The sequence below is a fragment of the Cygnus atratus genome, chromosome 2, assembly GCF_013377495.2.
Source record: "Cygnus atratus isolate AKBS03 ecotype Queensland, Australia chromosome 2, CAtr_DNAZoo_HiC_assembly, whole genome shotgun sequence".
In the NCBI taxonomy this organism is placed as follows: Eukaryota; Metazoa; Chordata; class Aves; order Anseriformes; family Anatidae; genus Cygnus; species Cygnus atratus.
The window spans coordinates 66,524,129-66,535,075 of record NC_066363.1 but is presented as its reverse complement, the minus strand read 5'-3'; the positions used below and the strand labels follow the sequence as shown (position 1 = coordinate 66,535,075).

The 10,947-nt window shown below is 41.3% G+C and overlaps 1 protein-coding gene across 3 annotated transcripts in view; it reads left to right on the top strand.

Moving 5' to 3' along the window:
* The first annotated feature begins 274 nt into the window (after positions 1 to 274).
* CLASP2 (cytoplasmic linker associated protein 2) overlaps positions 275 to 10,947 on the top strand; it is a 142,201-nt gene continuing 131,528 nt past the window's right edge. For all 3 annotated transcript variants that reach the window (XM_050708581.1, XM_050708580.1, XM_050708579.1), the window contains exons 1-2: positions 275 to 594; positions 8,301 to 8,379. In XM_050708581.1, coding sequence (XP_050564538.1) covers positions 415 to 594; positions 8,301 to 8,379 — 259 coding nt within the window. In that variant the 5' untranslated portion in view covers positions 275 to 414. The remainder of the gene's footprint in view (positions 595 to 8,300; positions 8,380 to 10,947) is intronic.

Below are 10,947 nucleotides of genomic sequence, written 5' to 3'. Positions count from 1 at the left end.
GCGGGTGGGCTGCGCATGCGCCTCCTCCGGCGGGCCACAACCCGCGTGGAGGCGGTGGGCGGGGCGGGAGAGGGCGGATCTATTGAAGGGGCAGGGCTAGGAGGAGCCCCCGCCCAGTGTCAGGTCCCGCCCCCTCAGTCCGGTGCCGGCCCGCGGGGGGGCAGCAACTTGACCGGGACGGCAGCGGTGGTTCTGCGGGGTTCGGCTCGGCCTGGCCTGCGGGGAGAGGGGGACGGCCGTTGGCACGGAGCTCCCCCGCGGTGGGGACCGGGGGCTGACGAGGCTGCCGGGGTCCAAGGGGATGCGAGCTGCGGGCCGGCCCCGCCGCGGCGTGGCGCGGGGGAGGCCGGGCCGGGCCCCGCGGCGCTGAGGAGCTGGAGCCCTCCCCGTGCCCCCGGCCCGGAGCCGCCCGGGATGGATCATTTCTGTCAGCAGGTGCAGCAGAAGGACGTGGGCCGCAGGCTGCAGGTCGGGCAGGAGCTGCTAGAGTACCTGCGCGACCCCGCGGCGTCCCCGGACGTGGAGCAGGACCCGCAGCGGCTCGACAGAGTGATCGACGAGCTGGCGGCATGGGTCAACTCTAGCAACTTCAAGGTGCGGGGGCGGGGAGGGGCCCGGGGTGCGCTTTCGCCACGCACCGGCACACGTACAGACCGGCCTCTGGCCCAGGCTCCTGTCCTTCCTCCCCAAGAGACTCGGAAATTTTGCCTGGCTTTGGTTAATACTTCTCGCTTTCATTTCCTTTTATCATTGCCTAAACATTGCAGCGCATGACATCTTGCCCCCCCCCCCCCAGCTATTTTCTTAGCTAGTAATTCTTACTTTTTTTTTTTTTCTTGCTACCACTCCCATTCCCTTCCCATGCCGGGCTCTCTGCACTTGGTGTAATGTTTCCTGGGATTGCCAGTATTTCCTGCAGGCCCTAAAGAGTGCTGTTTCACTGTGTTCATATTTTTCTCCACTTAATGACTGAATTGCTTCTTCGGGTTCCAGTTGTAAATTTCAAGTTTTTCTATCGCCTTTAGGTGACTTTTTCAAAGATGAGAAATTGTATGATATTTTTATAGCTACCCAATGATGACTCATGTTTGGCTTTTTTTTCGTGGTGCGCTTTTGGCTGACATACAGGAAAACAGTATTTACAGTGGACATGTGGGGGAGTAATATTTGTAAATTTTTCTGCTGTTGGTCAGCTGCTGGTTTTTCTGCTGTTGTTGATAACGATAGACAATGTAGCTTTATTACCAAGGGCAATCACATTCGTCTTAGTGCTTTTCTTTTTTGTTTGCTGCTGTATGTAACTGTCCCTGGTCTGCACTCCCGTCATCTGGTGGCGGTGTTGATCTGTAATGCTGAGCTCAGGTCTGGCAGCTGGGCGAGAGCCGCCCTTCCTGCTGCGCAGAGTCCACGAGTTGCTGTCTTGTCTCCTAAGACGGTTGTCCTTAGGACCTTTGGACTTAGTGCATTGAGGTTATGGTATTTTTTTTTTCCTATTTCTGTAGTCTCAGGAGGAAAACATAGGAACACCTTGCAAAGGCAGTGTGTTCGTGAAATACTTATTTTTACTCCTTAGATTTGACAGTGTTGCGTACTTGGCAGTGTTTGCACATAGCACTTCTAAGTTTGAGGCCTGAAAATGATCAGGCTTAGCTGTACTTGCATGTATCTTGCTTTTTTTTTTTTTTTTTTTTTTTTAAGCAAATTTGTTCCTAAAGGTCAGGTTAGTTAGTTAGTTAGAGGGAGTAATGTGGGTTGGATAAAGATGATTTACTTGCTTTTGAATTCTTAATCTGACTGAGGATAGTTGTTGGCAGTTGATAAATGTGAAAGCTAGGCAAGTTATTTTAAAACACCCTTAGGTGTAAAGAGGAACCGGTTGGTCACTTATCTCAGTAGGATAACATAAAAGTTGTTTCCTGCACTTCTAAATTGATGAAATTGGGAATTGAAAAGGAAATTTCAAGGTGTTGTGGTGATCGTTTCTTTTTATCTTTGTAAAGCAGGTCATTCTGCTCACTGTTGATGTAAGGTGACAGTGATGTTGGATGTTAGGACTGTACAACAAAGGAGGAACGTACAGTAGTCCAGATAACCTCATATTTTGACTGAGGCTTGGGAAGGTTATTATAAAATCTTATAATTAATAATTATAATTATTATTATATTATAATACATTAATTACAATTCTATAAGTAGATTTCTATAAATTATAATAACTCTTACAATTCTTATTATATTATTACAGTCTCCTTTTCTGTGTGTCACCTATTGGTGGCTCTTCATACATACAAAACTGCATTTCAAAGCATATTGTACATGCAGTATTAATGGCAACAGCACAAGGTCTTGGATGTTTTGTTTGAGATCAGTTCCAGTGTCCCTGTCTGTGATGGTGTTGGTCAGCATCTGATGTTTCTAAATGAAAATAAGGACTATTCTGGAGAATTGTGGTTGGCATCTAAAATCCATATTTCATCTTAAACAAGCATGGATGTTACATGCAGTTGGACTTGATCTTTGTAGCTCCCTTCCAAGTGAAGTATTCTGTCCTATGTTTAACTGCTAGGTCTTAGTTTGTTGGTAAGCTCGGGGCCCGAATGACAACAGAAGATAATGAGTGTCACAGGCTTGTATGTATTCTCAAGACAAATATTTCAGTAAACTTGGCTTTTAATTATGGTATTTCTATTGATTTGTTGGGTGCCTTTTTGTCTGCTGAGGAATGAATATTCCTAGAAATTCCTACTTAACATCTTTCTTCCTATGTTGTGTTGAAGGTCTTCAAAGTCCTGAAGTAATTAATCCCTCCCAGTTGGCATGGCAGTTTAATTGGGTGATGATTATGGCTGGCAATTGGCTTATTTGTCAGAACTGTTGAGCTAGATGAACTAGAGTTACAAGCAGGGGATATTTAAAGAAAGTTACAAGAGGGAGCATTATTTTCTTGGAGGTGACAGGTATGGATAATGAGGGAGTAACTAACATAACTTGCTCTGGATGCGCTGTATTTGTTCCCACTCAACCGAGTGGGAAAGCTTAATTCTTCTACATGAAGTGCTCCATCTGAACATCCTGAATAAGAAGAGGAGAGATCTGGGAGCTCTCGGTTCAGCTCTGTGCTATATCTGAGAAGACATGACATCCTATGAGAGTTTCTGCCTCAAATAAACACGAGGAGAGGAACTGGAGGAAATAGGAACAGAAGGGCTGATTTGGCAGACTTAGTAACGAATGAAAAGAGATGATGTGTTAAGTAAGCAAGCGTGGACTTGTTACCAGCAGTGTTGAATTAAGAGGTCAAAATCTTTTTGCCACAAGTTTAATCGTGCTTTTACTTCTTGGAAGTTTGCAGCTATTCATAGCGGTTTAATGAGCAAACCTCAACTGGTAGTTCCAAACTATGAAAGCTGATCAGGAAAACGTCTGCGTTCATCTTTCTCATTGAAGAGGAGAGCAGTTACCAGTTGGAGCTGCTGACAAATGAGTAAGGTGGGATTAAGAACATGCATTGATTTGTCTGTGAATGGTGTGGAGTGAAAGTTTGTTGCAGAACACTGGAAGCCTCCTAGAGAGGGAGATGAGCTGTCATCCCAGGCTGTCTGTAAAGGGGTGTCCTGGGGACTTGAGTTAGGATGTCCACTGTGCAACCAGTGATATAGTAGCTTCCAAAGATGCTCAGAAACTTGTCAACACAGGGAGTACCCAGAAGAGGTGCACAATTCAACCTTTTCGTTTTGGACTTCATTACAATCACAGGGTTGCCCACTGAACTGGAAATCGTTTGCCTAGCATCTTGGTGCTATGATTGGGTTTGTTATACATCGGCTGGGACTTTGATTTGTTGCTGCAACCCAAACGTTTTTCATGATTTTGTATTTTTTAAATGGCCGTTTTCCCAAAGCTGTGAACAATAGTGGGGAAAAAATGAAGGGGAAAGAATTCTGAAATTTTTTTTAAAAAGAAGTCGGATGCAGAGTATTGAGAGTTGGCTGATGGCATTACTTCACTGGTATTCGTTTTCCTCAGACTTAGAAATACCTGGCAGACTCAGAAAACCGGAGCAGTGATAATATTTGTGATAATACCTGAGGGTAACTTGAAGCAGTGAACTGATGACTTATTCTTGACAGTACATCCTATTCACATTCTATCACATTCTGTTACTGACATGTGGTCACTGGCTTTATGGGACTAACATGGATGTTCTTGATGAATACATGAGAATAAAACATCACTGGTCTTGTGTCAGAGCGGGAGATTTTTTTTCCATGTTTTTTTTGCAAAGCAGAGTATTCCTTGGGTTTGTTGGTCACAACACTGAAGGGGGAGAGATACTGCATGACCAAGAAAGTGGCTATTGTGTTTGTGCGTTTATGTGGTATAACAAGTGTGTGTCGTATCTTCTGTTCAACAGAACAGTGCCAGCAGGAGGAGCTTGCGGGTTTCAGTAACAAAGGGAAAATTGGAATGGCAATTGGGCAAATAGGCAAGAAACAAGGCTACATGTAACAGCCAGGGCCACCAGTGAGTGAGGTGGGAGCTGAAGCTGAAAGGCATTTGAACAAAAAGGAGCGAGCAGCAGTGACGCAGAGCGGAGACAGACAGAGGACCAGGTCAGAATATGAGGAAAAATGTCTCAAGCTGCAGAAGTGCATGCCACATGGCTGTTGCTGCCACATGTCTGAACAGACATACTACAACCACACATGTGAAAACATCTCTTACCACCACACGTGAGGACAAGGCTATTGCCACTGGACGCCTGAACATGTTCAGGCCTCAGACCTGAGCAGGTGTGTTGCCACCAAACACCTGAACATGCATGTAGCTGCCACATGCCTGAACAGGTGTCAACATGGGGGTAGCTGCCACACACATGACCATGGGTGTAGCCACCACACGTGCAAACACACATCGCTGCCACAGGCTTCCACAGACATGAATGCTTGTGTTACTGCCACAGGCGGAATCGTGTGTTGCTGACACATCCATGAACAGGCACATGGCCATCACACAGCAGAACACATGAGAACATGAGTGTTCCCAATACACACCTCTACACACATAAACATGTCTTGCCACCAAAGGGCTCCACACGTGTGAATGTGTTGCCACCACATGCCTGAACATGTGTGAACATGTGTTTCCACCTCAGAGGTGAACGGGTGTGTTGCAGCCACACACCTCCACACACATGACCACATGTTGCTTCCATATGCTGAACATGTGTGAACACAAGTGAGCATGTGTGTTGTTGCCACATCCATGAAAACACATGAAAGTGCATATTGTCACAACACGCATGTTCAGAAATGTCCACACCTGGCATGTTGTCGACAAACACCTGAAAATATGCGAAAACGCACCTTGTTGCAGCACACGTGAACATGTGTGTTGTCATCAGGGCCCTGAAATCATACATGCCTGTTGTCACCAAATCCCTGAAAATGCGTTAAAATGCGTTTTGTCACAACACGTGTGAACACATCTGTTGTCACCATATGCCTGAAAACACATGAAAATGTTTCATCACAACATGCCTGAAGATGCATGCACACGTGTTGTCACCCTATACCTGAAAACGCGTTAGTGTGTTTTGTCACAACACGTGTGAACACGTGTTGTCTCCTTATGCCTGAAAAGTGTGAAAATGTATTTTGCACAACATGCGTGAATATGCGTGAACACGTGTTGTCACCGTATGCCTGAAAACGTGTGAAAATGCGTTTCGTCACAAGACCTCTGAACACGCGTGTTGTCAGCATATGCCTGAAGACGCATGAAAATACCCTTTAGCACTACACACATGAACATGCATGTTGTCATCAAAGCACTGAAATGTCTTCTTGCTTTTCGTCACAGCACAGGTGAACATGCATGAACACTGAACATGCATGTTGTCACCAAATGCCTGAAAACACATGAAAATACCTTTAGTCACAACACACATGAACACATGTGAACACATATTTTGTCACTGTATGCCTGAAAAGATGTGAAAATCATTTTGTCACAACACGCATGAACACGCATGTTGTCATGAAAACTCTGGAAACATGCCTGCTCACATTTTGTCACAACACGTGTGAACACGTGTGTTGTCACCACATACCAGAAAACTTGTGAAATCTAGTTTTGTTGCAACATGTGTGAACACGCATGAACATTTGTGTTGTCGCCATACGACTGAAAACACGTTAAAATCTGTAATGAAATGCAGTTGTGTTCCTCTTGATTTTTAATCTCTGAGCTGCTGCGCTTCAGAGTAGAAGTCGTCACTAGAGATTTTACAAATATAATCAGATGTGTAGGGAACTGTACGCATTGTTACAGAGGGAGATGCTGCAGATTTGTGCATTAATAAACAACAGAACACTTACGAAGAAAAGGTGTCTTAAAGACACTGGATGACACTTTAGACCTAAGGTGGAGCTCATAGTTGGGAAACAGACGCATAGGAAAACAGTATGTATATTCAAAAAGAATTTCTTATTTCAGGCATCACGTTTTATATTGAGATTTTGTCTCAAGTCTTGTGTAGCTTTAGAATCTGGAAAAGAACATTAATGGAAAGCCTTGATGTTACCATAAAAGTTGATTTATATTTTAAGTTATCAATTACAGTATTTTGCTTTCTCATTCTCCTGCATTTTAGCTGCAGTTACTTGTTAGCAACATAGTAATTTAAGCCAGGGATACTCTTCTGTGTTAGTATGTAATAAAAATGCGTAAATTTCCAAGTAAATTGTACTCAATTTTCTATCTTCTGTTTAAATGGAGATCTATTAATATTAAATTCATTAAAGTATTTTTAATTTTACAGTTGCTTCAGATCCTAGATTTTATGGCGGGCTTAGTTGTCTAGTTTCCTGTGGAATCAGGAGTCATACAATACTGTGTATGTGGGCCACTCTTCCTCATATTCATCCCCAGTCAAGTTATTTTTGGCCTCTCCTCTAGTGTGGACAATTGTTACACATGAGGATTTTAAGAGAACATTGTTCTTGAAGAAAATGTGATTCCAAATTTTATGAAAATAAATAGCTCATAGGAGGGAGTAATTCTGCTTGCGTATTTGTGGGGAAAATTACAAACGCCAAAGCTTCAGGAGGTCTTGGGCATTTGCCCCTTCATGGGCAGCAGCTTGCGTTAACCACGAGGTTCAACAATGTAGGTTTGTGTGTTCATAATGAACAGTTACAGGAAATTAAGAATGAAGTCTTGGAACAGTACACAGGATAATAAAGGGGGAGAAGTGTCCTCACTTGCCAGAATTATTTAACTGATCATTTCTGACTATGTTTTTGTTTCTAGATAAATGGACATTGTTGTCTCATCTACTTTCTGTTGGTATATGGGAATTCCTAAGAATTCCAGTAGCATTTTGTACTTTATTTTGGTTTTTGAATTTTGAACAAGACTAAGTGAAAAGAAATAAAACTTCTATATTTTACAAAGCAGGTAGACAAATGGTGTGGTCTGAACTGCTAGGGAAGGTAACATTAGCTTCTCTGAGTTGTTCTCTTGGGAGTTTGGAAAAAGATGCAATCACTTCAGTGGATGATCTAGGTTAACCAGATTGAGACAAAACTGTAACATCTGGGCTTTATTTGTTTTCTGTTTTAAGCTGTTAAGCTGTTTGCTTTTTCTGAGTCTGGGAACTGCTCCTCACCCTCTCCCTCCTTCCCCCCCCCCTTTTTTTTTTTGTTTTATGTTTCTTTCAACAGCTTAGGTGCCTGGTAGAGGAGGTGAGGCCTAAAGCAATATGGCTGTCCTGATACTGGTCCCTGCTTCAAAGGGATTTTGATTTGGTCCCTGTTTCAAAGGGATTTTGATTTACAGTTTATACGGTGATAGACGGTATCTGGCAGTCATTTTTTAAAGAAAGGAGGAATGGAATTGCAGTCCTCGTACACAATCCAGAGAGAAAAATGAAGAGCTTCTTTCAGCTCCTTAGTCCTCTTCATTCATCATTTGAATTTTAATCATTTGAAGTTGCAAATAGTAAAACATTGATTTTCTAACATTTAATTTCTTCCCGTTTTAAGAGAAGCAATGAAAAATCTGAATTGATCTAGTATATGTAAATATAATTGATCCAAACATATGCTGATAACTTTGTCTTAATGAAAGCTTTTAAGAAATTATCAGCTCTCTAATTGGAACTTTCTTTTTTTTTTTAAGTTTAAGATATAGTGGTCCAGCTTGTTTGCATACAGAAGTCTGTAATTTCTTTAAAGTATATTCTAAAGAAATCTCTAGTCTTCTGTTTTGTATATCTCATGCTTTTGTTTTGACAGGTGTCGTTACTGGGATTAGATGTTTTAGGTGCCTTTGTCAACAGACTATCAGGACGCTTTAAATCCTATATAGGAACCGGTAAGTGAAAAGTAACTTTCTTAAGACCAAAAGGTAGCACATTGCCCATCCACCCCCAGCAGTGGTAGCTGAACATGTAGGAAGCTTTCTGAGCTAATCATAGTTTAAAACAATGTCTGAGGATGTAAATGTATAGGTATTTCAATGCTGTTGTTGGAATTTGAATAATTTTATATTAACTTGTAAATACTCATTTTTCATGTAATTACTGATTTGTAGGTGGTGATTGGAATTTTTAAGGGTTCCAGGAATGTCTTTTCTGTAATTAATTTCAAACTATATAGTTGCTTGCCACTCCTATACTATATAGTTACTTACAATGCTCCAAGACAGTCATCTAAAAATGATGTTAGAACAAAAGTGCTACCTTCAGCTTGCGTTAAAGATTATAGGTTTTATTTGTGGATCATTTTAAGTAGAGCTTTATGTCTGCTGAAGTCTGTGGTCTAAGGGGAGTGTGTGGTCCACCTCCTGCTTGGTAACTGCTATCTAGGTAAGTCTAGTTTTCAGTAGTCTAAACTTTTTCTGGGATGAAAAAGAGTACTAGCTCTTATTCTTGGGTGAAATGTTTACTCAAATAAGAGTATTTCAAATGAATGGATCTGTGTGTGCCTGACTCTGAAATAGTTGTTCTGGGAAATATGAGCAAACTAATCTGCTCAATTCATTTTGCTGCTGTCCTTGAAAAGAGATTGTGGTGCTAGGGCAGGGCATTAACATTGGTGGTTTATCACTGGCTGTTTTTAACAGAAGGACCTAACTTAATGTCGTTATGCAAAACGTGTGTGTAATCTCTTGTATCTTGTTCCTACAAGCATAGCTATGTTAAATTGTCTGTCGAAATTTTAACTTTGCTATTCTTCAGGTTTCCGCTTTTGTTTTTAGTAGTTGAGAAATCAGCAAAATTTGAAAGTTTAGGAATACAAAGTTTAGTTTATGACAAGTTCATAACTAAATTAATTGAAAGCATATTTCAGGATGCTGTTGAATATTCTTTCTGCTGCAGTAAAGTGCTACAGAATTTAAATCTGCTTTGTTGCAGAGGGTTTTGTTCGGCTGGTTGGTTTTGTATTGGAGTGGCATAAGGGAACTGGAGGCATATTGTGCTGTGCAGAATATTGATTTTGAATAGTGCCCATTTGTAGCGACAAACAGTGCTAGACTTCAGTGTGTTACTCTGCCTTGGTATGTATTTTAGTGATGTGTAGAACTTAAGAGTACAGCCATCTTACTAAATGGTTGTAAAACTTTCCTCAGTTCGTCTATTTTTGTGTTAAGCGAACTGAAAAGGTTGACACAGACAGCTCCAATGAAAAAACTTTTTTCCCCTACTATTTGAGTTTTTTGAGACTATGAGTAAATAAATATTTACAGTTTTGTTCTCAGTAGCATTTATATTAAAAGAAGAAATGTACTGTCACTGGGTGACTGTTGAACTTGTATAGCGTAAGTAGACACATGAAGCCGTGTATTGCAGAAGTATTTCTTTAGAAAAGTTGAGAAATAGTGCCCTCAACTGAAATTAGCCTTCTGAGATCTCCAAAATCAGGACCTATAGAGTGCATTATGCTAAATATGCAAGTCACACTTGTGCATGATCAACTTTTATATAAGCTTGACAGACACTAAAATGTTAGTCTCAGTAAAAGCAGAAAACAATCTTTATTTTAATTACTTTTTAAAAGAGGGATTTATTACTTTTTTAAGAGGGATTTATAAGATGAGTTCTGTTCGGTTGGTAGCTGTCTGACCAAGTCTCATAAGAAGATTTGGTTTATTTTCATTTTTTTTCAGTGAAGCAGTAATACAAAAACTTTATTGTAAATGTCTGACAGTGTGGATAATCCAGAGTTTATGAGAGTAATTAAAGGCACACTGGTGAACAAGAAAACTGCTTCCTTCAAAAAAATTTGAAGAACTACCAGTTTCCCAAATCATATTGTGTCGACTTTGTAGATTTGTCTTTTAACATAATCCCAGTAAGTCAGACCAAAGACCCGAGTCTGACAGTGATCTGTTTGCAGATGTCTGAAAAAAATAGGGACAGGACAAAACTGCAGTGATAACTCCTTCAGTATGACCTGCCAGCTGTCAGTAGTCTTGCCAGTTTAGGGCCAGCTGAAGCATAGATGGTTACCTTCAGTGTCTCCCCTGTCACCCTGTTTTCCTACAGCTTTATTGGGTTGGTCCCTGAACCCATATAGACCTTTGACTTCTTAAGTGCTATGTAGTGATGCTTAATTATGTATGGTGTGACAAAACTCTTGTTTCGGACTGGCTTTCTGATATCTTCTTGCTTGCTCACCTCTTTTATTAAAAAGGCAAACCATCATTTCTTATCTTTTTTAATGCCAATCTTCATTTTACACATCTCTTCCAGGCCTCTCTGCTGCCCATTTCCCCTCTCTCCTCTGTGGTCTAATTGTTTCTTGTACACACATCGTTCCACATTTTTGTATTGTTCTTGTTGCCCCTTTCATTGTCTTTCTATTGCAGTGCTTTTGAATTGAGGAAGCCATAACAGCTCAGATGCAGCATATGTTATTTGTGGCATAATGGTGTTTGTTT